The 27,885-nt window shown below is 45.1% G+C and overlaps 1 protein-coding gene across 2 annotated transcripts in view; it reads left to right on the forward strand.

Moving 5' to 3' along the window:
- Positions 1–27,885, forward strand: part of Runx1 (RUNX family transcription factor 1) — a 225,443-nt gene that overhangs the window by 73,400 nt on the left and 124,158 nt on the right. Inside the window, exon 4 of one of the 2 annotated variants that reach the window (XM_059277146.1) lies at positions 14,894–14,901. The exons of the other annotated variant lie outside the window; for it this stretch is intronic. Coding sequence (XP_059133129.1) covers positions 14,894–14,901 — 8 coding nt within the window. The remainder of the gene's footprint in view (positions 1–14,893; positions 14,902–27,885) is intronic. 2 annotated transcript variants of the gene reach the window in all.

A 27,885-nucleotide genomic window follows, 5' to 3' on the forward strand; every position in this document is an offset into this window, starting at 1 on the left:
CTAGCAGGCTTTCCTCTTCCCCTTCCTGTCTCTACCTGAGCACTTCCTCAAGATTAACTTTAGCTTTTTCTGGAATGTTCCCCACTCAGATTATGTTTCCATTAGATCAAATCATATTCTGACCCACACTAGTGAGCTGTGTTTGCCGTCCCTAGAGACCCACTCATGGGTTTTGTTGGGCTTTCCTGCTTCAGTAGTTAGAAGGTGCACTCAGACCCCAGAAGAAAATAACAGCTGAAATAAGATCAAATTGTATTTATTTCACAGGGTGGCATCAGAGAACACAAGGTTAGTCTCCTAGCATGTCACCAGGGGCCTAGGCACCTTCTGCCTTCCATTTGTATCATCCTAACACTTCTATTCACAAGGATCTTCCATGGGCCAAGATGGCTGCTGGAGCTCCAGACATCATATCTGTGTCGCCAGGCAGAAGGGGAAAGGACTTCCCCGGAAGCGCTGTCCATAACATGACTGCCTGGCCACAAGGAAAGATAGGAAACTGATACTGTTTTTAAAAAAAGAAGAGAAAATACTGGACACTGGATACCAGACAGAATTCATATAAAACAACCACTCCTCAAATTCAGTGGATTAAATGAAATTAAGTTGAACAGCATAATAAAACTGTAGGATGTCATTTTTTAAATACCTGCATGAACAGCCTCATCACCCAAATCACCCATTCAACCACAAGTCACCCATTCAACCACAAGTCACCCATTCAACCACCCAATTCACCCATTCAACCACCCGAGTCACCCATTCAACCACCCGAGTCACCCATTCAACCACCAGAGTCACCCATTCAACCACCAGAGTCACCCATTCAACCACAAGTCACCCATTCAACCACCCAATTCACCCATTCAACCACCCGAGTCACCCATTTAACCACAAGTCATCCATTCAACCACCAGAGTCATCCATTCAACCACCCGAGTCACCCATTCAACCACCCAAGTCACCCATTCAACAGCCCAAGTCACCCATTCAACCACAAGTCAAACATTCATTCACCCAAGTCACCCATTCAACCATCTGAGTCTCCCACTCAACCACAAGTCACCTATTCAACCATCTGAGTCTCTCATTCAACCACCTGTGTTTCCCATTCAACCACCTGCATCTCCTATTCAACCACCTGCATCTCCCATTCAACTACCTGTGTCTCCCATTCAACCATGCCTTCAGCCAAGGCTTTGTGCCTTCTAGACTTTTCAGAGTGCTAGAGACAAGTGCCTTGTGACTTGGTAAGAACAAGGCATAGACTAGAGAGGGAAGAGCATGCACTATTTGGTAGACAGATGCATAGCTAAGAGCCAGTTAACCAGTCACAGCCTCCATGACTTGGCTCCAATTGTATGGCTTCTGGAACCTCCAATCTGGAATTGGAGATAAAAGACTAGCCTCGTGGTTTGAGAAAGTAATTGATGAGGAAGGCTAGCAGTGACCCAGTGTGTGTCCAAGACCTGCCAACTGCCAGACCCCAGTGTTCAAAAAACAGAAACTTCTCAGACAGGAGAAGGTCAGCCACGGCCCTTTGGACACAGTAAACTCAGTTTCATTTTGTCTAAAATGAGGACATTATTTTTCACTTAACTACTATGATTTAATGAGATAATTAATCAAGAGAACTGTAGAATTCATAAAGCAATTGCAAACTAACAATAAATCTACACCTTCAAATAGTGTGAATTGGCTCTCCAGTCCATACCAGTCATCACTGTGTGTGAACAACAAGCATGCTGGGCATGGTGGAACACCCTTTAACCCCAGCACTCAGAGGTAAAAACAGGTAGATCGCTATGAGTTTGAGGCGAAGTTGATCTACATCCCAAATACCAGGCCAGTCAGGACCACATTGTATGATCCTATCTCAGATAGATAAATAGATAGATAGATAGATAGATAGATAGATAGATAGATAGATAGATGGTAGATGATGGATGGATGAATGGATGAATGGATGGATAGATGATTGATAGATAGATAAATAGATAGATAGATAGATAGATAATTGATAGATAGATAATAGATAGATAGATAGATAGATAGATAGATAGATAGATAGATAGATAGATAGATAGATAATAGATAGATAGATAGATGATCGATAGAAAGAGAGAGAGAGAGATGTAAGTACCAAATGACCCCAAGTTGATATCCCAGGGACCCTGCATGGTGTCAGGCCAAGTCTAAACTCTTTATTTAAGAGTCTTCCTAGTCACTGAAGTACAGTGTGTCAGAAAGACAAAATTCTATTCAGCTTCTCAAATATAAGCAACAGGGCAACGTTGATAGCATGCTGTCCTGTAGCTGAAAGTTTTCCTATGCCCGCCTGGCTCCGGCAACCTTGCATTCCCGAGGCCTCATGGTCCTGCAGCTGCTCAGACCCAAATGAACACACAGAGGCTTATATTGATTACAAACTGTATGGCCTACTGGCTCAGGCTTCTTGCTAGCTAGCTCTTACATCTTAAATTAACCCATTTCTATAAATCCATACTTTGCCACATGGCTCGTGGCTTACTGGCATCTTTACATCTTGCTTCTCATGACAGCAACTGGCAGCGTCTCCTCTGTTCTCCTTTCTCCTTCCTCTTCTCTAGTTGGAATGTCCCACCTAACCCTCTTCTGCCTCACTATTGGCCAAACAGCTTTATTTATCAACCAATCAGAGCAACATATTTTTACAGCATACAGAAAGACATTCCCCCATCACTGTCCTTCTTCCTCTCACTGCTTTGGGAGTCCAACAGCAAGGCTTCAGAACATCTGGACCCCTTCTGGGAACCGTCCCCATTGGCAGAAAGATGCAGAATGCCCCTGCAGGTGTTGCCATATAAGCCCATACCTTGCCACCTGGCTTCTAGGGGCTGTCAACAAATTGCTTCTCATGTCTTTCCTAATTAACGAGCCTCAGGTTGAGCTCCCGGGAGCAGAGCATCATCGGCACAGTGATCTTCAGGAATACCAACAGACTGAGACTCAGAACTTGAATTTCCTTCCTAGGGACTCTCTAGGACTTCAATGTCATCCCCAGGCCATGCTGGAAGCTGGCTCTGAGGCAGACACTGGGGATTGCAGTGCAGGACTTTGGAAGACTACTGCCTACCACAGATATTCTCTGAAATGCCACTAAATCATCCCATACTTAGATGCATAATTAATTGCACTTAAGTACTTCCTTATAAAGAATTGAAATCTTTTTTGTTCACATGCTATTCTTAATTATTTCTTAGATATGCAGAACAAAATCACTTTCCAGTATTTCTTTGATACAGTTTCATAATTTGTATCTATTATTTATCATACAATTTGAAATATAAAATGCTAGTTATGAATACTAAACAAAAAAATTGAAATATGGGTTATGAGTATTAAACTATCTTTGGAACACACAGCTATAAGACCTGGAGTAATCTTTTAATTTTGTATTACTCTGCCTGCTGTGTAAACTGAGAGGCCTAGACACATAATAACAATGTTTGTTTAGCTCTGGCAGTTTATAAGGACCTATCGCAATCATTAATTTTGTTTGCCAAAAAATCTTTAAGGTCCCATAATAGTATCAGATCCAATGATCCCATGATGTCAGTTCAACAGCGACTCTGCAGTTCCAAGTACAAGATGCCATGGTTGCTGTCACCTACGTAAGAGGGACACCTCACCTCACTAGGTCTGGAGGAGCTATAGAGCCCTGCAAGGGGAGCCTGGGGCATTATTCACCTCTGTGCCCTCAGGGCATAGCTCTTTGCTTGCCAAGAGAGCTATGACTAAAAATATTTGGTGCTAGTGGGCTAAATGTGGGGCGGGGGAGGGGGGCCTAGCACATGGCTATGCTGGCTTTCCTCACTGGGGTGACTATGCTATAGTGGAGGCATCTCCAGAGCTGAGGGGGAGGGGGTCACATTCCTGGTCCTTTACTGCCAAGCAAGTGGCCACCTAGAGTCATGATGACATTTTCAAAATGTTACCCAAACCAGTCCCCAGCCACAGCGTTTAACCTAACCATGTGGAATATCTTCCCACCACTAAAAGTTACTTCTCTCTTCTTAGGATGGGGAATTTATGTTTCTCTTTCTTTTCTTATCAAATTTACTTTATTAAAAGCTCATTTCACAGTTCAGCACTTGGAGCTACTTAGTCAACAGGGCAGAGATTAGTGGTTTAAACGGTCATTAGTGAAACTCCCCACCCCACAAAGGGACTGTGGGGATATTTAAACCAACCGCCGGGTCCACGTCAGTTGTTTAACAAGAACTTTTGAGTGTCCTTTAGCCTGCTCCTCCTTCAGGGACTGAGCCCTCATACACCTGCTCTTCCCTGCCTTCTGGCTCTGTCCATGCGCAGTTTAGCTGTTTTGGAGAATAAGGCATCACACACGGATTAACGGATGTCTCCAGTCAGGGATGTCTCTCTTCCTCCTCTTACCTCAGCATCTTTGAGCCCGGCTGTTAACAGTCTTCTCTGTGTCAGTCCCTCCAGCTGTCCAGCCTTGTCAGTCCCTCCCAAATTAAGGAAGCTCCGATCAGCTAGCTGGCTCCGGCTGCCCCTCTCTTTGCCTCAAGTCAGGGCCCCGTGTCCTTTAAGTACTATGTAAGTACTTTGAGAAATTCTTCACTTAGAACCTGGACCAAACGAGTGGGAGCCTTCTCAGACTCTCTTTGTGGCCTTGAGAGGAGAACCCGGGGTGAACAAAATCACAGCCTCACTTGGGGTAGAGCTGAGAAAGAAGATCTCAGGCCCAGGCCTATGAAATCCAATTGTGTCCCCATCTGCTCTCCCTCTCTCTCTCTCATCTCTGTAGCTATCACTGAATATACATGTATAAGCAGGTATGTACTGTATAATGTATCTCTGTTTTAAAATACCGACCTCCATTTCAAAAGGGAAACCAAAAGGGAAAGAAAGAGAAGGATGACTTCTTAGTCCTAACCTAGGAGGGCGCCGAGCCTGAGGGCAGAACCTGCGAAAGACCCATGGGAAAACGCTGTGAGGAGATCCGGGACCTGCAGGTGGGCCCCACTTGGACCTGAGGTCGCGCATGCTCAGATCCCGACTCAGTTCCCTGTGCACGTTTCCTTATAGCGCCTCAAAGACTTACCGGTGTCTTAGCAGAGGACCTTGTTCTTGGAAACGTCTATACAGACCTCGAAGGCAGCATCCAGGGGAGGTTGGAACCCGGAAGGGCATGTTCGTGAGCAGCAAGGCTGAGAGCACGCGGGAAGAGAATGTAGACTCTGAGAAAGAAAGTCATTTTGTATTACTGGCTACGGTGGATGCAGCCCCGGTGGAGTTTGTATTCCACGTGGGGCACATTCAATGAACACAGCAGGGGGAGGGGAGAGGGGGGAACTAAAATTATATGTGTGTGTGTGTGTTTTATAAGCTGATATATACATGTATATATATACACATATATCACAGTTTTTAAAAATAGAGACTTTCTTGTAGTGATGGGGACTCCGCTCTCAGGAATGAAACTTCTCCATGACTCGTACTTACCCAGATAGTATTTGTGATTGTTCTATCATGTATGTGAGCATGCAAGTGTGTGTGCGTCTTTCAAAGATACCTTATCTAGAAGCCCTACAAAATGACATGAATTTGGGGCTGGAGAGATGACTCAGCACTTAGGAGCACTTGTTGCTCTTGCAGAGGACCCAGGTTCAGTTCCTAGCACCCACATGGTGGCTCACAACCGTCTGTGAGTCCATTTTTAAGGTGGTCTGACATCCTCTTCTGAACTCCATGGGCACCAGGAAAATGTGCAAGCAAACACTCATATACACAAGAATAAAACAAATCACAAAACAAATTTCAGAAGAGCATAAATTTGAGAAGCATACTGGTAAACAGATACTTGGTGTTAAGATACACATTTATAGTGATGTCAACATTTCTAAGAGAAATGATGGCCAAAGGAATCTGAACCGTCTTCCTTCCGTATTTACTTAGTTATTTGTTAAAGAGCTTGCACAGAGCTTACTTGGGTGAGCAAAGGGGCCACAGTCTGGTTATGTCAAACGCTAACACAGAATGAAGCTTCTGGCCAGTCATTCAGTGAGGTGACATGCATAAAACAATGGAGGATGTTAGCAGCCATGTAAGGCACAGACATGGTGTCACAGATGGTCAGACAGGAAAGAAATGAGTCAAAGCGGGTGTCTTTAAAGGATGTGCTGGCTTGGCCCGGGTGAGAGGTTACTGAGTACAGACCTAGGGGGCACCAGGTAGGAAGGATGTGCCTAAGTAGGAAGTTGAGATGGCAGAGCCCCACCTGTACAGTCCTGTCACTCATCAGAGCCTCTGTGATGAGCAGCAGAGTCTAAAGACAACGATGGTCATGGTGCAGATCCCCTGTGGTGATGCCATGATGCCAGCCCTGCCTGAGCAACACCAGCCATCCATCCCCCTGACTCAGGAGCTCTGAAGCACTCAGCTCGCAGAGCTATGGAAAACAAAGCTCTCCTCTCAGCAGCCACTTCCTCAGTTGGGTTGTCACCCATGTGTCACTGTGCCGATAGGAGATGCCACTCATCTCTTTATCTGTAATGCACCAGTCAGGCTAAGGGGAAGAAAAAGCAAAGACTGTAATTTTCCAAACAAACATGAAAAGAGGAAGTAAGTCTGATGATAGAACTGGGAATGGAAGGCGGGACCAGGGCCGAGGAGGGTGAAGGAAGACGCCCCACGCAGACAGAGGGGCAGAGAGGGAAATGAGACATGTGATCTGAGCTCTACCGCCACAGCTATGGGGCCCAAAGGACTGTGGTTATATGTCTTAGGAAAGGCAGAAGAAAACCCTAAAGACATGAGGTTGGCTGTCAGAATACAATGCACTATTGGGGAAGGAAGAAATGTCACAGTGATATCATTTTTTTTGGGGGGGGGAGTTTAGCCTGGTGAACTTGGAGCATGCGAAGGGAGTACAGTTATGGGGGAGCCAGTGACAGAGGTAATTACTCGGTGGCTAAAGAGAGGAGGTGGTGGACAAACCCAAAGGTTGCCCAGGTGATGATGAATACAGACAGAACAGAACCAGTAAACTACCTGAAAGGAACAAGAGGGACCAGAGCCAAGGCAATGGCCCCGGCGAGGAAGCTGCCAAGGAAAGGGGGTCTGGAACTTACGTCATCAACATCATCATTTGACGGTTTCATTCACACAGTGATCTAGGGGCATTTTTACCAACAATGTTCTCCCTCATTCCCTCAGAATGTCCTCCCCTGTCCTTCTTAAACCCTTTTTAGTCCCTTTGAGCAGCGGTTTTCAACCTGTGGATTGTGACTTTTTGGGGGGTTGACTGACCCTTCACAGGGGTCACCTAAAGCCATCCTAAAATCAGGTGTTTACAGATTCATAACAGTAGTGAAATTACAGCTATGAAATAACAACAAAAGCAATTTTATGGTTGCGGTCATCACAACAAGAAGAACTGTATTAAAGGGTCGCAGTGTTAGGAAGGTTGAGAACCACTGCCTTTGACGGTTTCTTGATGGCCGAACATGATCAAGAAATGAGTGTTCAGCTAACAAAGGGAGATGGTGGGCTGGAGCCTAAGGATGAGCCAGGTGTGGAGGAAGATCACTGACAGTCGCTTCACAGATACAGTAACAGAAGCCCAAGGAATACCCAAGTTCTACTGTGAATGTCTGCATCAAGCGAATAATTAAATGAGCAAACAAACATAATGAAGATTGTCTTCTCTAGAGGAAAGAGCAGAGATGGAAACCATCCTCAGACAGGGTGATGCCTCAGGTTCTGCCACATGAAGGATGAACCAAGACCAAGAGTCCGCACCAAGACTGTTGCAGGGATGTGTGGATGGGAAGAATTGACTCAGTAACAGTTGACAGCGGTGACATTTGAGAAAGACATTTCAGGAGAGCAGTGGGAGGAGAGGCTGGGTCCTAGGGCTGAGGAGTGAGAATTCTGTGGTGAGAGGTGGGGGCGCTGTGGTGAGGATGTGCGGCAAAGAGGCACGAAAGGAGAAAACATGCTCTTAAAGGAAGCAGCTAGCAGAGTCGATAAGGTGGTTTCCATAACCGAGTAGCAACCTGAGCACGTTGGCACATGTCTGGGAGGTGGTGGGATTGTTTCATTACTGACAAAAAGAATTCCAGGGTGCCTTTGACTGTATTTGATGTAGTTGGAACATTCTAGTCCATCTGAAACTTTACATATGATCATAGTCTACTCAGAAGCCATGGCAAAGATCTACTACCCCACTCCTGACACGCAGGGGGTACTCAACAAATACTTCTTGGCAAATTACGTGTCTTGACAACATTCCTATTATTGACACATCTGTATTCAACAAAATGACAGCGTTACCCATCAACTTTGAGTGTCAAAGATAATTTAGAAAAGTGTGGAGGGACAAAAAGATTAAGCACAGTCCTGATATAACTATAATTCCATTTTTGATAGTATGCAAAGACATCAGTAGGAAGTATGCTTGGGATGTCAGCCTTTCCCATGCCTGGGGACATTGGATACAATACTCTTTCATGACCCTGGGTAACCGAAATGTGCTCAGACTGCAGTCAGTCCCCATCACCAAGGGAAGCAATTCACTGACGTGAGCCATGTAACCAAGCTATGGGGTTCTGGAGGTTAGGTAGTCAACGTTTTTTTTTTTCCATGTGCAGTATTTTGAAGTGATAATACTTAATAGTTGATTACTGAATACCACCCAAAGAATATATTAGAGTTGCACGTTTGTTTTTAACTGCTCACTGGTAACTGAAAATGAAATCATTCCCTTTACTTCATTCTCCCACACACACACACTCATCACTAGGTGGTTTTGATGTGGTGTGAACTCCAGAAACATCCATGCAGCTGTCTCCAGCTCCACCATTCACATCAGCTAGCACAGGCCTTCATACCTGGAAGGAGAAGACAGCTTCTTATCCTACCAGAAGTTTTCATTTTTCCAGTACTGGGAATTGAACCAGGGATGCTACATGTGCTAGGCAAGCACTCTACCACAGAGCCATGTCCCTGGCCCTGTGGATTTCATTTGGGATGTGAGAGCCAGGCCTGCCATAATCTTTGCGTTAGAAGAAGCATTCCTAGTAGACTGATAGAGTAATATGGTATCTAGCCACAGACTTCCTGTGCTGGCACACTAAGGCACCCAGATGTTAACCAGTTGGAAACAGTGGATGTCCTCTCTACCTACTTCTCAGAGGATCATACGCTCTCAATCCAGCTTGCTCTGATTCTTACATGACTCAGCATTGTTTTGCATTATTATTCAGTAAGGGTGAGAAGCTCAAAGAATAAGAAAGTTGCAGGACCAGGGAGGTGACTCAGTCAGTACAGGGCTTGCCACGCAAGCACGAGGCCCTGAGTTCAGATCCCTCCCCCGCACCCACATACACGCAGGCATGGCAGTGAGCATTGTCTGTAATCTTAGCAGGGAAGGCACAGCACTCAGATCTCTGGAGCTCACTGACCACCCAGTCTAACTGAATTGCTGAGCTCTAGGCTCAAGGAGAGACCCTGTCTCAAAAGAAAAAGGTGGAGAGAGATTGAGGGGGAGAGCTGATGTCAACCTCTGGCTCATACACGCCCAAACGCCCTTGTACACTCACACCTCCCAACACACACACACACACACACACACACACACACACACACACACACACGCACACATAAGCACATGAAAATTATTTCCTCAATTCTTTCTTCATTGTTAACACATAAAAGAGGAAGAAAATCTTTGAAGGGAGACAAAGGTGATATCCAGCAGATGCTTCATTTAGGCAAATTTCTCTCTCAGCTGCCACCACCCCGTCACTGCCAGGTGACTACAAAGTGAAGAATATGTAGTTCAATCACATTTATACAATGGATTTGGTAAAGTCCCTGGCTTTATAAGACCCTTTGCCAGGTAAACTGACACACAACTTTTACTTAGGCACAATAGAGCAGGTTCCAAAGTCCCAAAGATACACCCTTGTAAACCCCTGATCTTCACGGGGTGAGAAATGTTGACATAAGTAACGTGGACAGCCATCTGGTCTCCTTGAGCCAACACCAAGGCCACATCCTTTCTGTAATGTCTCTCTCTTGTTTTAAATAAAATGGCTTGTGATGAGTTAGAAGCCCCCCTCCCCCCCCACCACCCTGCCGCTGCCACCGCCCCGTCTTTCTTCGGGGTAACAACTGGAAAACTGGAAATTCATGTGATGTACTACGCCAAGCAGATTGTAAAGATGTTTCTTTCTTTCTTTCTTTTTTAAGCTTTAAGAATTCTGGCTTCAGTTCCCATGTGCTGGAACAGAGCTCAGGTCCACGGTGTGGTTCTTGTTGGCAGCTGGCTGGGGTACATCTGGGTAGGCAACATCTGCTAAATACAGCAAAGAAATCAAGGGGGAAATACTCCTTAAAACAGATCCACTTCTGTTTTTAGTTCCTGGGCACTTCTTTGTATTTTTCCACACAGTGTGGAAAAAAAAAAAAAGAACATGGTCATAAACTGAGAAGAGTGGAACAAGCAGGGTGAGATTTAGTTTATATTCACTAAAACATTTGTGGTTGTTTTCTTCAGAAATGGATCTTGGTGACATGATTGATTGTCCCCTATGGACCTTTTCCATTTATGCTTTCCATATATTCCAGTTCCTTGGAGATGCACGGCGTGCTGATACAGGCAGAGGGACATATACAGAAAAGCCAGGATGAGTCTCAGACCGCTCAGTAGGCCTGCAGGGAGGCTTGCTAATGACTCCATGGAACTTCTGGCTTTACACTCACTGGGGATGTCTGCTATGGGAGGCCGGGGACCAGACTTACTTCAACCTGACCCAAGGCTTCAGCCCACATCCAGGCTCACATTAGAGACACAAGGCTGTGCCGTTGCTGAATACAAGACCCTGGCTCTGAAGCCGGTGGGACTTGCTATGGAATGCACACAGACTTGGGCATCATAAGGCGGCTGCTGTCATCTTGACACTGGAGAGTCCATTAATCCTCCTAATTGTCCTCACTACTCTGTCTTAAAAATCCCTGTTTGCCTTCCCCTGTGGATGCAAAGGAGCTCTCATCTTCAATTTGTGTCCGATCCTGGCATTTGATGCCATTTGTGTTCATCAGACTAATGGAGCTGTCAATTAAGCCCAATCCAGACTAGCTCTTAGCAATAATGGACACCTGGACCTAAACTTGGAGCAGGGTGGAGGAAGGTGTGTGCTTCTTGAAGCAGCTAGAGACTGATTGTCAAGTGACTATGAAACCTGCATTGAGGACCAGTTAAGTGAATATATTTGTACAACTTCATGTGCACAGTCTTACCAGATGACTGAGTCATCAATGGGTGGATAAATGTATAGATTACTTATGTGTGAGCGTATTAGCACAAGACCAGAGTGATGCCTTAGAAACCTGAATATAAATAATGTATGGAAGATCATCTGAGCTAACAACCGAATGTTTGCTGGAGTCTGTTCTCACATTCTATTCCTATAAATACAGAAGTTCACCCCAGGCAGGGCAGGGGCCTCAGGGAATGATTTCTAAGCATCCCATTCCCGGAATATCTCCAGCATTTGAATCTCACTCATGCTCTCCTGGATTAGATGAAGGTGGCAGGAGAGGCTCTTCTAGCTTGTAAAAGTAGCTGCTGCTTCCTCCATGACCACCTCCTCCTCCTCCTCCTCCTCCTCCTCCTCCTCCTCCTCTTCCTCCTCTTCTTCTTCCTCTTCCTCCTCCTCCCCTTCCTATCATCCTCTGTCCCCTCCTCCCCTCCTCCTCTTCCTCTTCATCCTCCTCCTCTTTCTCTTCATCCTCCTCCTTTTCCTCCTCCTCCTCCTTGGGAACTCATGCCATATTTTGCACGGTCCGGAATGCCCTCCAAAAGGAAACCAACAGTCGAAGGAATTTTCTGCATTGCTGAGATGAAGCAAGCTTGCACGCTGTGACTCGCTGCATGTGTCTCTCATTAAACAATCCTCTAGACTTAAAAAAAAAAAATAGAAAGAAAAGGACTCATCATCTATAGCTAAACATCAAACAACCAACTATTTTTAGCCTTGCATACTATTAAGAAATTAGATTCCACACATTCATCTTCAGTTATCTGGCTTTAGTAAAATGACCCCGATAAAGAATGTGGGTAAACAGAACCAAACGTGTCCTGCTGAGCTTATGGGCTGGCACTCAAGAGAGCTCTTTGGTAAGCGTTTTCAGGGGAAATCAGGAAGTTTGAAAGCCTGGCTGGCAGGTAACCCTGGGAACCAAGGGAGACCTCTGTGCAGGGCTTCGTGACCCACAGTCAGACCCGTGTGCGGGAGCAGTTAACCCTTAGAGAGGAGGAGGCAGATAGTCTCAGGTCAACAACGTGGTTTTGTTCTGTGTTGTGGGGTGCACTCTAAAGAGGTGCCGTAGGGGCAGAGGAGCTGAAGCTTTGGGAGGAAGGGAATGTCTCACTTCAGACTGGTGTCTTCGATGTGCTCTTCAGCAGTAGGCATCTCCTTCCACAGGGACCCGCCAAGGGCAGCCTCGCCCTTCCTTTGAACTGTTCCTTTTCACTCAAACCTCTTACCTTAGAAAAAGGGAGAGGACAGAGGCAGAAAAGTGAAGTACCTAGCACGCTGAATGAGAACAGGAGGCCGGTAGATGACCCAATTCGTAGACGTCCCTACATGGCCTCAGGATGGCTACACGAAGACAGATGTGGTGGAGGGAGAGAGAAGGTAGGTGTGGGAACTCAGGAGCAAAGAGGAAATTGCCCCAAGCCCAGAGCCAGGATGAATAGATAGTACCAAGAGTGTCCAACCTATGACAGGAAGCTACATGAAGCCCAGGATGGCTCTGAATGTGGCTTATCACAAAACTATAAATTTGCTTAAAACATTATAAGGGGTTCTTTTGGGTTTAGGGTTTAGTTTTGTTTTGTTTATTTGTGTGTGTGTGTGTGTGTGTGTGTGTGTGTGTGTGTGTGTGTGTGTGTGTGTTGAAAGAGGATCTCATGTATCTCAGGCTATCCTTGAATTTGCTATGTAGTGGAGGTTAGCTTCTGATCCTCTTGCCTCTAACAAGTACAAGGATTATAGGGATCCCCACTTCTGGTTTATGAGATGCTGAAGATAAAGCACAGAACCTCTTCTATGGGTTCGTCCATCACTCTACCCACTGAGCGGCACCCCCAGCCCTGATGGTTTGCTTCTCAAGTACGAACTTGTAGATGACCATGTCTTGTCACACCAAGATGCTGGGCACGCCTGAATAGGCTCTGATCCCGGCTTGGTTCTCTTCCTTTGGCACCAGATTGATTCCGACCAACATCTCATGGCCTTGCTCTCTCATGAGCCTGAGTCCATCATGAAGCCTTTGCCATTCTTGTCTGGGACCCCCTGGGGACAAAGAAACTGCAGTGACTGTCCAACAACAGAATGGCTGGGCGTAGCAATTGTCCTGATTCTGGGTGAAGCCTTTTTGGAAGGAAACTTGGTTTGTTGCTACCCTGGTCACATAACTGAGGCTAGAGAAAATATGACTCTCTAGCCAGACATCAGAAGGCAGGGACTTGAAGAAGAGTCACTCCTGCCTCTTTGGTTCAGTAGTGCCCATAATCCTCATGTGGTGGACAGATCAGGTATTTCCAGTTCTCTGTGCTGACGCTTTAATAGTATCAGGTCATCGCTCCCATGGAGGCAAACATGGACTGAATTTATTTAATTTTAAGTTGAAAAGGGCAAATCTCTCTTGGAAAAACCAGAAACACAAATTAAAGGGTTCTGAGCCCAGTGGTAGAGACACCTACTAATTATCACTCTTTAAAGCTCCCAAAACCACTCTGCCTCCTTATGGAAACCAGGGTCTACCAGGTAGACCCTCCACTCCCTCTATGTAGAAGCAGAACTGTTCAAGGCTCAGTGGGGTAACTCACAGTGAGACCCCTGAAAAGCCTGCAAGCTTCCCACCCCCAGAACAAAAGGCCTCATATCTTCTCCCCTGACTGTGATTTAGGACTTAGAGATACATTCCAGCATTCAATGCAAACTTTTCATAATCTATGTCTTAAGGTTACCATATGCATGTATTTATTGTCCTTGCACATACAAGAATATGGACACTGTCCTATCAAAGAAAACTGACTTTTAAAATCATGAGGATAATTATTCCTCTTTGTACCACTTACCCTTCTCTGTGTGTTTATGACTTGGCTTGAGAAATTCTAGATTTTGATGACGAATGTGAAACACATTTAACTGGGACACTGAAGAGCTAATGAATGCTTGCCACTTGGTAGACCACAGGCAATCCTTTACTGATGGTCCAAGAATTCTGGGCTGGTACTTGTGTAGAAGCTGCCATTATTAATTTGCCTCATAAATCATTGCTGCTTCTACATTCTATTGACAGCTCCCATTCCACAAGGTTCTCAATAGCCACCTTTGGGCAATCTTTCCACAACTCAACCGCCCATTCCCTGGACACACAAAGTAGAAACATTTGGCATTAACCATATGCCAGAAGAAGCTAACACTATTTTTTTAACACTGTAAAGAATCCAGAAAACTTAATAAGGTTGAATGGTTTGGTCTCATTGCTGCTGATTTCCCTTTAAATTCAAAACAAAAACAAATATTAAAGAGAGAGGCATGGCTTGGTTAAGTTACACAATTACTGAGCTCATCGGAAAGCACCTCTCAGGGAAGAAGACGTTTTAAAAAAGTAAAAGTAAAGCCTGGAAACAAAGTGATCCAAAGATCATAGAACTTAAAATGTTTCTGAGTTTTCCAAAACACCTATGTAGAATTTGTTTCGGGTCCAGCATCCCGATGCTTCAAAATGTTACTGTCTTTGTAGATGCGTTCAGATCCCCTTTCAAGCAAATGCTAAGCCCATCAGCCAATCCTTTTATGGCCAAGAGAGTCCATGGTGCCTTTTTTACAAAGGTGAACTCTTTGCTGCACAAGGCTGAACTCTGGGGCCCAGATGCAGTTGGTTTAGTTGCTTAGGATGGAGACAGGGGCCTTCCATATCTTTCCTGCTCCAACATGGCAGCTGTACTTTGGTGGGGTACACCCTGTTTTACACATTTCCTGCTATGGAAGGGGTATTCTTGCTACGTGCGTCACAGCAGGCATGACAGTTTTTACCAATAGGAGGAATTCAAAGCCTGATTCAGCTGTAGATAAAGCCATTGATGAACAAATTAGAAGCAAACTGATGCTCCTGTCTATGGCAGGAGAATAATATTTGGGCCTCAATTGCTCATCTACACAGCTTTGAAAGCAAGGAAGTATACCCATTGAACCCAGCTAAATGATAAGTTATCTCATTTAATTATTTGTTCTGTTATTATTTCTATTCTATTCTATTTTATTTCTATTCTGTCATTATTTCCCTATCATTACAGGGATGATGACCTTATGGAAACCCCCCCATGTGGTCTATTAGAGTTCCCTCAATAGGTCAAGTCTCCATTTACTTATCTATCTAAAGCATCAGACGGCCATGAATTAATCTTCTGATTTACTTATAAAGTTCATCTGTAAAACTTTCATGAAGATGGCATTTAAAGCATAGAATGTGTTCTCACGGGAACTGAGTCTAGAAAAAAGAGCTTAGAATGATTCTGGTCAGTGAGGGGAATGTAAGTCTTCTTTGGACCCATCTTTTTTTTTTGCCAGATAAGCAACGCAACCAGCATCCTGCTTCCCGAGGTGCTTGACTGCCTGTCTCATTAAAGGTTATCACCAGAAAGTTTCTCCTTTTGGCACTCTGTGGGCAAAGACGTGGTGAGATGCTATTATTAAATGCTAATATCGAATGTGCACACCAAAAAAAAAATGTGTTGAGAGGAAAGAGGGTAGCTTTTGCTTTAGAGATTTTAATGAAGGGCTAAGTTTCCACCCTTATTTTTAAACAACGTCTGTTCAGCATTTTGACAGATGTGGTATTTGGCGGGTCAGAAGGATGCCCGCATATAGGAAAGCATTCATTTCCAAGAATCAAAGAAAAGGGGAGCGAATGCTAAGCAGAGGGAAAATTAAGAAGAGATATAAACAAAACTGGTCTCTCTGGAGCCTGAGCGAGATGTCAGGCTAAGAGAACTCAAGCCTAAGAGAGAAAAAACTGATCCCAACTTTTCCTTCTAATGAGAACTAATTTAGCCCTAAATTAGAAACAGGAGGAGTTGAGATAAATATTAAGTTCTGAGAGAGGATTTGCCGACTTTCTGTTTCGATAGAGATGAAAGAGAGTTTGTTGTCCTTAGAAACACAGTTGACATGAGACTATTTCAAAATAAAGTCACATACTAGGTTTCTTCGTCGTAGTGTGATGAGCTTTTCACTCTGAATATCATCTCTAAATCATGGTTTATTAATTGATCCTATTCGTCAGAAGGTAGACTTTGGAATCTGATCATCCCAAGCCTCACAGGGTTACGCATATCTGCATGCAGGCTGCCTGCAGGCTGAGAGCTTGTGTCTGCAGATAAGAGATGCTTGGGAAAGGGAAGTGGCAGAGGTGCTGAGACTAACCCCTCCTTTCTCTGAGACATGGGGACCTTGGTGAAAAAGTCCATGGGCCAAGGAGAGCGCAGTTCTGGGGAAGGGACGAAAGTAAATCCTCACCTAGCGTTTTATGGAAAAGTAAGAAAGGCATAGAAAGTGGGGTGCCTGAGTTAGGGGGACCTTTTCTCTTCCCGCATCCAGGTGCAGAGCATGTTTTTCCTTTTTGTTTTTTTTTTTTTTTTTTTTTTTTTTTTTTTTGGCTTTTCGAGACAGGGTTTCTCTGTTTAGCTTTGCGCCTTTTCCTAGAACTCACTTGGTAGCCCAGGCTGGCCTCGAACTCACAGAGATCCGCCTGGCTCTGCCTCCCGAGTGCTGGGATTAAAGGCGTGCGCCACCACTGCCCGGCCTCCTTTTTGTTTCTTAATAGACCTTTTGTCACCTAATGCTCCAGCATGACATTTAAAAAAGAGGAATCCACACAGAGCCCAGTCGTCCAGGTTTGTCAAACTGGAGAGAAGTGTGCCTTCAATGTCTAGATAGGTTGATCTCAAGTCTACAGTGACCACAGAGAGGGGCTCCTCTGAGGTGTGCCCAGGGTGATGAAATATGGAAACTGAAGAATGAAAGAGAAATGAATGGATTAAGTTGTTGCCATGATTTCAGAGACATCCCCAGGCCCGTGGCCCACAGAAGAATTCCAATGCAATAATGGATTATTGTACTTCTTTTTTGGCCTGCAGCCACCATGTTACAATGGCGCATTACCAGGTCCATCTGTGTTTTTAAAATATTACAGTAACAACAATAACAACAATAAGCCTAATTGTTTGAGTCTTAAGAAAGGACTGCATGAAAGAGAGAACGGTACCTTAGTCAGGCCCCAGAATAAATGATAACCTGGCCTTTGATTCAATGAGTCTTTATGAGGTGACAAAGATTGGATCCATGTGTGTGTGATGCAGCAGGGCCTCAGGCGAGGCCTCTGTCTCAGACACGGCACGCCTAGGTCGGGACACAATAGGATCCTTTGTCTCTGCTCTAGGCAGGAATTTTCTTAAACAAGAAAAAGCCAGAGAATCCATTTCAGTCTTTTAATCAAATTTACCTCTCCCCTCTTCACCAATAAAATACCATAAATAGTCTGGACGGGGGAGGGGTCTTCTAAGCTGACAAGTATGTATACAAAATTTCTGAAGGTATTATGTGCGCTGGTAAAATCAGAAAGCCTTAGAATCCAACACCAACTCTCTTACCCACCTGTCAAACATTAGCAAGTTTCACGCACCGTCAAAGCATTCACTGGGTCAGTATTTCTTGCTACATTGAGATGATTGCTGTTGTTTTGAACAGTCAAGTGTTCGGAGAGTTCCCTCTCTGGGCCACTAGAGCACCCTAACAGCACACCTGGACAGCTCACCTCAGCACGCTTAGCAACGTTTTAGCACAAATGCCTTCCGCAGGAATGCTGGTCCTGCTTCCATTTAAATGTGAGAACATCTGTTGCGCAGGAGATGGGTTAGCTACCAAGCACTACTGTTAGATTTCTCGCCAGCAAGTCTCATTCCTTCATGTGGTTTCTGTTTGCTTCTTTAAACAGTTAATTATGTTTTATTCTTTCTTCTATAAAAGCTAAATTTAGCCAAGTTTTATACTAATTTAAAACATTTTCTGGAAATGACAGAGGGCTATTGTTTAAAAAGCAGCCGAGAGGCTGCGTTCTAGATGGTTGTCTCATAGGAGCAGGGGCAGAAAAATGATCGTGGCGGCTTGTGGCTTCAAGTCTCAAATTTTATTTGATGTGTGTGGACAAATAGCGATCGGGTCATAAATCAGTTTACACCGCTACTCACATATGTATCATGATCCAGAAGGCAGGGAAGGGTCGTTTCCCAGATCTCACTCCCACTGTGTTATTCTCTTAGTGTGGCTGGAAATGTAGCTGCGAGTGTACGTGAAGATTGGCCAAGGCTGTCCGGTGGACATGTTGCTGTAGTTCACCTTTCCGTTTATCATCACCTTTACCATCACCTTTACCTTCTCAGTTTCATTCAGAGTACTAACAGACCGATGGGACACTGTGGCTCCACTGGGCACACCCTGTCCCACAGTCCCCATCTAATAAGGACTTTACCCAGGAGTAGGACGTTTGGCCACATCTGCAGACATTCTTGGATGTGGCACCAGAAGCAGGGGGTGCTACTGACTTCTAATAGGTAGAAGTCAAGGGTGCTGCTCTGTAAACAATGCACAGCAAAGCTGTCCGTGCCAAAGAGTTATCGAGCCTCAAACACCAGCAGCACTGAGAAGTAAGTCCAAGCTTCGTAATAATTAAATAGCAGAAGTAGGGTGTGTGTGTGTGTGTATGTGTGTGTGTGTGTGTGTACAAGCATGCAGGTATACACATACACATGTGCCTCCTGAGTACAAAGGCCAGAGAACAACTTCAGGTCTCATTCCTCAGGCACCATCCACTGTGTTTTGTGAGACAGTTTTCATTGTCCTGAGCGCACCCTTTAGGCTAGGCTCGCTGGACACCGGGCCCCAGAGATCTGCCGGACACTGCCTTCTCATACTGAGATTGCAAGCTTACACCACATGCCCTGCATGTGAATTGAACTCTAGTTGTGACGCTTGCAAGACAAGGACTTCACAGACTGAGCTATCGATCCCTTCGCTCCCAACAGTACCTTTTAAATTCAGGTTTTTGTCCTACCCCACCCCAGTTACGAATCACCAAAGCTCTGTGGTAGAAAATCCTGCCAGGAGAGGACAGCCCCCCCGCGGCAGCCTCCATTTCTTGACCCTTTCCACGGTCTTCAAGAGCACATCCAGCGGAATCAGTCAGCATATGGGCAGCACGTTACTTTCATTATAGCCGCACACTCTGGTTTCCTCTCTAATCCTCTTTATTAACTTCATTCTTTTTCTCCTTAATGTCACTGGGCTAAGAATTTATTAAGTGTAAAAGAGGTCATATTTTGAGCTAGCAAATTTATAATGAAGACAGAATGAAAAGTTGGAGGAATACTGTAGTGGAGAATGAAAGAGTGAATGCAGCAACGTCCAACAAAAGGAGGGGGCTGGGAAGGGAAGGAGCTGACTGCTGTCTCCTGATAGGCAGAAGAAAGTCTCCCACCTGCGAGGCCCCCTCAGCCAGCTGTCCACTCTCAGCCCGACTCCCAGAGCTGTCTCCATCCCTAACTGACACCCAGCAGCCTCCTTCCTTCCAAGACAGTTAAAGTCCATCAGAGCTTTGACTCCATGAGTCCCTCACTGCCACACTTGTGAGACCAGGGCCACAGACGACCCCAGACTTTCAATGTCTGCTTCCCTGGTGTCATCTAAAGCCTGTGTGCTCATTTCTTAGAGCCTTCAGTTCATGAGGCATCTCCAAAAACAAGTTTCCCAACACTTGCCAAGACCCTGCTGGCTGGCCAGCATTTGGGTGTCAGGCTGTGCATGGCTTGAACAGCAAAGCCAAGCTTAACCGAGAGATTCTGGTCCCCTTGGCTAAGCCTTCTCTGTTGGCCAATTGGACATTTTATTCAGCAAATATGAAATAAAGATATAGATGTTCTCAACAGAGGGGTAAACAGGGCACATTCTCTGCACTCCAGGAGCTTATAGTCCAAGTAAAATGTTCAAAAATGTGTCTTGCCCTAAGATGAATGAACAGATAGTAGAACTTATGACCAAAGATCCCATGCTAATGCTGTGTTGGGGTGGAATTGTAGGCTGAACAATTTCAAGGAAATAAAGAAGAGAAAGAACCATTATACAGTCATGGCTGAGTTAGCCATGACCTACGACAAACACACTTTTAAACACTTGGCATGTCAAGACATATTTCTAAAAAGATGTGTGAATCTAATGTTTCTTAGAAAAGGGTGAATTTCTGGATCCCACCTCCCCCCTGCCCCATCTCCTGTTTGCCATGGATTAAAAATTCACTTGGTAGGGCAACCTATAACTGCAGGCTGCTATTCAGCACCCCTAGACAGCCAGTGGGTAAGAGCAGCACCTCTGCATCCTGCCCAGAGAGCGCACTGGTGTTTCTGGTGTCTCACTTCACACACACACACACACACACACACACACACACACACACACACACATGCAACCAAAACTTGGCTAAGTTGACAGTAACCCATCACACCTAATGTTAGATGCTGGGTTCTGCGGGGGTGACCTAAAACCCTAGAGACTGTGAGTCAGAGAAAATAAAACACAAATGGCTGCAGAACACCGTGTCCTAGCTCTAGATGCCATCTGACCCAGTTGTGCGACGTTCAGAAACACTGGCTCCCGCTAACAGGGCTGTGGGTGGCACGTAACAAGTACACAGCTCCCAGCATACAGGAAAGGACAGCTCTGGAGAAGGTCGTGGAGGCTGCCAAAGAATTGTTCAGTTCTCAGCAGTGGCCACAAGTGCCACAACCACCAATTTTCCAAGATAGATAGTCACACCTTGGGCCTATTTCCTTTATAGTCAGTTTCTGCTTAAAGTCAAGAGCTTTGGTTGAACACATACCACAGTGTGTGCAGATGTGTCCACAGTTTGGTGTGTGTGTGTGTGTCTGTGTGTGTGTGTGTGTGTACTCATGGGTAAGGTGCACATGTATGCACATGTATGTGGAAGCCAGAGGTTGACTCTGGTTGTCTTCCTAAGTCACTCGCCACTTAATTTTTTGAGACAGGGTCTCTCACTGAACCGGAGCTGGTTGATTCAGATAGAGTGGCTGGCCAATGTGCTTTCGTGATCTTCTCGTCCAGCTCCCACTCCTGGGTTACAAGTCCTCTCGCTGGAATGACAAGTACTCTACCCACTAAGCCATCTCCCCGGGCCTCTGACTACATTTTCTTACGCAGGTTCTTTTGGCACTCCTCCAAGTGCATGCAATAATCATACACATAAATGTGTCTGTATCCGTGAGTGAAATAGATGTGAAAACTTGAAAGAGGACACAGATGCTATGAGGAGAGAGAAGGAACCATAAGTAAGAAGAGCGGTTACTTGGTCCGAGAAGCAGGGGTAAAATGCGGCGTGTGGGGATGCGAGGCCTGGGAGAGGAAAATAGAGCAGATGCTGTAGTTTGGATCTGAAAGACACATGTGACTTGGTCTCTAGCATGATGTTGGTGGGAACTGGTGAAACCTTTAGAAGGCCAGAAGTCAGGGTCTGGCAGGAAGTTTCGGGTATGCCTTCAAAGGAGTCTGTAGCACCCTAATCTATTCCTCTCTGTCCTTTTGCTCTTGGCTGCAAGCTAACAGGCTTCCTCTGCCACATACTTCTGCCATAATGAACTGTCTTGCCACAGACTCAGAACTAACAGGGCAACTGGCTGAGGGCTGAAACCTCTAAAATTGGGAACCAAAATAGACCTTTGCTCTTCCTACGTTGATTAGCCAAGCTATTTGTTACAGTAATGGAAAACTGAAGACCATGATGGGAAGGGAGTATAGAAAACTCAAGGAGTGAGAAAGGGCCTTTGGGCACAATTGGTTCACATAAAGCAGCAACAGGGGATATGCATTTTTTAAATACTATAACTCTTAGCAATTTGAGGCAAAGTGAAGAAAGGAGATAGGAATCAAATTTGTAGGGAGAGGAACTCAACATTGAATCCCAGCTCTGCCGCTTTAACTTCAGTTTTGGTTTGGTAGGATATAGATATAAATATAGATGTAGATGTAGATGTACATGTAGATGTAGATGTAGATGTAGATGTAGATGTAGATATAGATATAGATATAGATATATAAAACGTCAAAGAGCCATGAAGGTTGGCTGACACATTGCATTCCAAGTATTACCGCCGAAGAGAGCTCTCAATAAAGATGATTGTCCTGCACAGGGAGAGGCTGCTGGAAGGGTTCCTAAATCTCATGTGTGCTGTATGGAAATCTGTGGTCATGAAGTCATTGCTTTGGGGAGAAGACCCTCCAGCCAACTATGGTCACAACCGTATTTGCAGAAGACCAGAGAGCTCCCTTGGCAGTGGACAGCATCCTGCAGGTTCTGTCCATACCCAAGCTCATGTCTACACAAAAGCCTGTCCACTTTTCATCCCAACCAGCTCTTCTTCCTCAAGTTCATGAATGTATTTGTTCATGCCGTATCTCTCATTAATTATTTTCTTAATGCCTGTGGTGTAATAGTCACTTTACCAAAACACAGATGAAAAGAGGAGGGTCATAAGCTGATACCAGCCTACTGATACAATTCAACTCCACCCCCACCCCCTCAGCTGGGTCAGAGCCTCTGGCCCTTACTGCCTCTAGGCAGTGCCTTAGGCCCTACATCTCCTACATCTACCCTGTCTCTTCATTTTGGCTTGACTGTCCCACCAGCTCTCACATACACAGCCAGCTGCGTTCCTATGGGTTAAATCTGTTGGCATTGCCGACATGTTTATATCTAGTCAGGATGCTCCACTGTGCAAAGACTTCCATAAACACATCCCAAGGTCTCTTTCAAAGTGGACTCCACCACCTGGTGATTTCCTACCTCCTACTGTCCCTTTCCTGTGTCTAGGTGTTTAAAGATTCGGACCATTATACACAGCCACATCTTCCCTACATGCCTACTGCAGACATTAATAACTGACCAGTACCCTCCTTTCTGCTGTGCTACTTCAAGGTCTCAGAGTCTTCTCCTCAGACAGTACCAATCACTCAGAGGTGCAGCGCCAGATGAACCTTATTGGCCATCCCATCTCCAGACATCTAACTTGGATTTAGACTACCTGTTTACTGTTGCTATTAAGCTTAAGAGGGGAAAAAAAGGACTTGCTGATTAACTCATCTTCAAATGTAAACACTCCTCAACAAACCTAGACACTGCCTTCCAGACACTTAGAAAAATAACAATATTATTAAAGGAGTTTTAAAAGCGTGAGTCACCTCTCAGCCCAGGTGTGTGGAGATGACAGCTACGGAGCACTCTAAACTTCCTGCTGTGTGTTCCCCAGGGTCCTGGGCACTGAGAACCACACATGACATCTCAAAGGTGAATTAAATAATCCCCCTACTATACAAAACCCCATCTGACTCCAGTCCAAGTGTCAAGGAGATGACGGCGATCCAGCTGTCTTCACGGGTGCTGAGCCTGCTCAGTGAGCTGCGAGGATAGGGAGCGGGCCTTGCAGTGTAGATTCAGCCAGGAAACTTCAGGGATGGGCTTGGGAGCAAGACTGTCCTCAAAATCAAGCAAAAGATGAGTATGGCCTTGGAATTACACAAGTACTTTTCAATACAGTTCAGCTGTAATCTTTTCTTCTTCTCAAAGCTCAACATGCCAAGCTATTGGAACACATAACAGATAACACTGATTATTAAAGGATGTCTCTTTTATCCTTAAACAAAAAAGAAAACCAGTATCTTTCACAACGATGAGCAGTGAAGCTTCAGAATTTCTCAGGGTGACAACATTTCAAATATATAGATGGTACCTCTCAGAGCTCTGAAGAATACACGACAAGGGTGTGTGTGTGTGTGTGTGTGTGTGTGTGTGTGTGTGTGTGTAGTGAAGGCCTAAGAAAACGGCAATCGAAGAGACTCTCTTGAAGCAGTGTCATCTTCTTCCTCATTTTTCTGCAGTGGATCGTCTACAGAGAACATTTTTAGAACTAGGTTTTGTTCCTTGATTATGTGTATGTACATGGGGTAGGAAGTGTGTGCAAATAGATGTGGGTGCCTATGGAGGCCAGAGGTGTTGGCTCCCCCAGGAGCAGGAGTGCAGAGTGGCATGAGCTGTCACTGGCGATCCAACTCAGGTCCTCTGCAAGAGGATGGCCGCTGAGTCAGCTCTCCTGTCCTGAGAATACTTTTCAGTATTGTTTACTGACTGGTATATTACCAAAACCTGTGCTGTCCTGAGTCACAGGGTTCAACGAAAGTGTCTGTCTCAAAGCATTGTTCTGGGCTCCTTGAGCACCATGAAGCTCTATGGCAAAGTCCATTAAATGTCAAGAACTTGAGAGTCACTCTTGGACAAGGAGGAGAGGGAGGAGAGCGTCTTTCTTGTTGAGACCCCCTTTCTCTTTAGTACTGTACTCACTACCCCAAAAATGTTTCTAGAGGCATCATTTCTGTAAGTTCAAATGGAGTCAAACCATCTGGGTGAAGCTGTTCCTAGGTGACACACTGAGCCCAGCCCTGTGTTTTCCTGGCACGATTCATCCTGTAGTGTTGCTATGGGCACATTTTACAAAGAAACCCCTCAATAAATGCATTCTGACATATATCTGCTCAGAGCCTAAAGGACAGCTCTGAACTTTGTCCTTTGCTAAGTTAAGGGGAAGCCCATTTCTCATCTATTGCTTTTGGGTAGCAAGTCTCTCCTGACTGATTTACAGCTGGGATGCAGGACCATGTCTAGATGCTTCCTACAGATTCAAGGACCTATGCCAGAAGACAGAGTTCTAAAGAGGGTTTGTCTACGTAAAATCCCAGAGATCTAGACAAATAAACACAACACTTGGGGCTCCTTTTTGATCCCTAAACTTATCAAAGTTCTGTTTGTCCCTTTAGTTGGCTTGGCCATGAAATAGAAGTAGTCACCATGGGAAATTCATTAGGCCTTCTTCCCTGAGGGCTCTAGAAAGGACATATTACTTTTCTGACACGAACACTAGATTCATTAATTCAGGATCAGGCTGTGACCAGAACATCTTAAATAAATTAATTTAACTTTATCCTTTTAGAAACTAGTGACAAGTTAAAAGAACTAAGATCAAGGACATTTTACTTACGTTTTTATTGGTGGTGTGGTCATTTGGTGTTTATTGAAGCCATGTTAAAAATCTAGAACTCTAGATCCAGGCAATACAATAGACATCAAAATGACGGGAACATTTCCTGACTCTGTGCAATGCATTATAGCAGCCACCATCTACAGGCTGCTATTGAATGACATTATGTATTAGTTCAATTCGTATGGAACGGGTGCCGTGTAGGCCATATTACTCTGAAGTGCTGAGTGCTTCTCAAACAAGCCTGCTTCGCTGGCTTTTCTTGAAGAGTTTGTTTCGATACCGAGGACTAATTTCTGGTCCCAGAAATATCCTAGATGTGACATTTTAAAGAACACTTTAGGTCATTGGTCTGAGGTCCTTTGCCTATTGCTGTGGTAAAATACCATGACAAAAGCAACTTAAGGCAGAGAATTACGTTGCGGGGTACAGTCCATCGGACAGAAAGTCCTGGCTGTTGAAGCTTTACTGAGGTATCTGGTCACACTGAGTTCACTGCTGGGAAGCAGGGCGATGGGGATTCCCACACTCAGCCAGCTTTCCCCCCCCCTTTGTTCAGGACAGGACTCATGACTAGGGAATGGTGCCTTCCACTTTAGGATGGGTCATCCCATTTTAGTTAACTTAAGATAATCCTTCATAGATATGCCCAAAATTCATCTCTTGGGAAACTCCAGGTCTTGTCAAGTTGACTGTTGGTATCAACCATCATGTCATCATCCCAAGCAATCATTTGTCCTAGAAAAGATGTTGCCAGGACCAGCTGACTAGTCCCTTCATTAGCACAGCGACTTGAATCCCTGAAGATCCTCCATGCAGTATGCATTTCATGTCTCTGAAGCATGCTCTTTTCGGAAAACACGTTTGAAGGACCGAGCCTGTGGCAGGCACTGTGTGTAATCTAACAACTCTCACTGTCATCTAAAACTATCCCTCCTATGGTAAAATGACTATCAATGTCGAGTAAATGGTAGACTCAAGCTGAGAGAACCTCGTGAATTCAGGGTCTGCGTATACAGGTACAAGCTATCTGTAGTCAAAAGAAAAGCCATAGGAGCAATGAACTGTTCCCTGACCTGAACCCACCCAGAGCACAGAACATGAGAGAAACCATCTTAGCCTGGAGCCCTTGCCTGTCACACACACACACACACACACACACACACACACACTCACACACACACACATACACACTGACTCACGCACACACACTCACACACCTTCTGTCTAAGGGAAACCATCATGACTAGAAAACAAATGTCATCTTAAGAAAAGGCACTAATTCTGTCTAATACACAAACAGCAGGTTGCCCGACACTGTCAAAATGTCTACACATAGCCTGGAGGCCTGTGAGTTCTCTGTTGCAAGGACCATGACGAGGAAGGAGAGAGGGCCTCTAACCGTCAGTCAGTCAGTCCTTCACTAGGACTCACAGGTATGACTGCTTCCCTGGATCTACAGTGTGCACACTTGGATTCCTTAATTGCCTCACTTTCATTCATGAATCACACACACACACAAGCACACGCACACACGCAGACACACGCACACACACTCTGAAGTCAGTCTCTGAAATGCTTGACTTCACACGTTTTCTCTCACTAAGTGGCTCATTTCAGCAGCTGCCCTGTTGACAGCGACTTTAACCAAAGCGAGAGACTTGGTACTCTGGGAAAAGGAAGGGCAGAGAGAGGAATCGCTCTGGGCTTCCAGGGCACCCCTGCAGACAGCGTGGCTACCTTCCTGCTTTTCTCTGGGATGGTTTTGATGGTCTGCGCAAGGGGCTGTTGTCTTTGGGGAGCATCTGTCTTCCCTGTCTGGCCAACAGTCTCAGCTAGAAGCCATGCACGAAGAAGGCTAAACAGCATCTGACTGGGGAGAACAAAACCCTGTCTTCAACCCTGGTGTCGTGTATTAATACATATTAAGTCCCACTACGAGAGACTATTTCACGTACCTGATCTTCAAAACACTGACTTAAAAAGCCTGCCTTTAGGAGAGCTTTAGAAAACTCCAGTTTGTGTTTGCTGTGGATCAAAAAGCCGACTGACTTAATCAATCAACAGAAAATATGGGTTATCGATCCATATTAGGCACCCAAGACATTTGTTTTTTAAAAGAAAATAAAGATCCCTCTCACTGTGAAAGAATACATGTTCCTTTCCAACTAAAGCAAAAAGTTGATCAAAATTGTCCCAATTGTCACCCTCCGGAGTTGGCTTCTGTTAACAACTCACAGATGTTCTGCTCTTAGTTTTGCTTCTAATGGCCGAGGAGAGGACACTTTAGATGTTAGAAAACTATAGTGTCCCCATAGCCCAAAGACATGGGCAGGAGGAGTGCCTCGTGGCCCTGAAGTTTGGCAAACACAGCTAATCCTACCCTGGTGACAGCATAGGCACAAGCCTTCTTCATGCGTGTGCGCGCACAGACACACACACACACACACACACACACACACGCACGCACGCACGCACGCACGCACTCCATGCACCAATTCAACACTCAGTAAATATTTTGTAGCACCTTTCTGAGCTGTGCTTTAAAAATGCTAAAACACTCCATCTACTTCGTGCCTCTAAGGAACAGACAACTGATGGTAGTCTCATATATCGGATTTTCTCAGGCTATTGTTAAGAAAGTACCA

The sequence above is a fragment of the Peromyscus eremicus genome, chromosome 12 (genome assembly GCF_949786415.1).
Source record: "Peromyscus eremicus chromosome 12, PerEre_H2_v1, whole genome shotgun sequence".
Classification (NCBI taxonomy): domain Eukaryota; kingdom Metazoa; phylum Chordata; class Mammalia; order Rodentia; family Cricetidae; genus Peromyscus; species Peromyscus eremicus.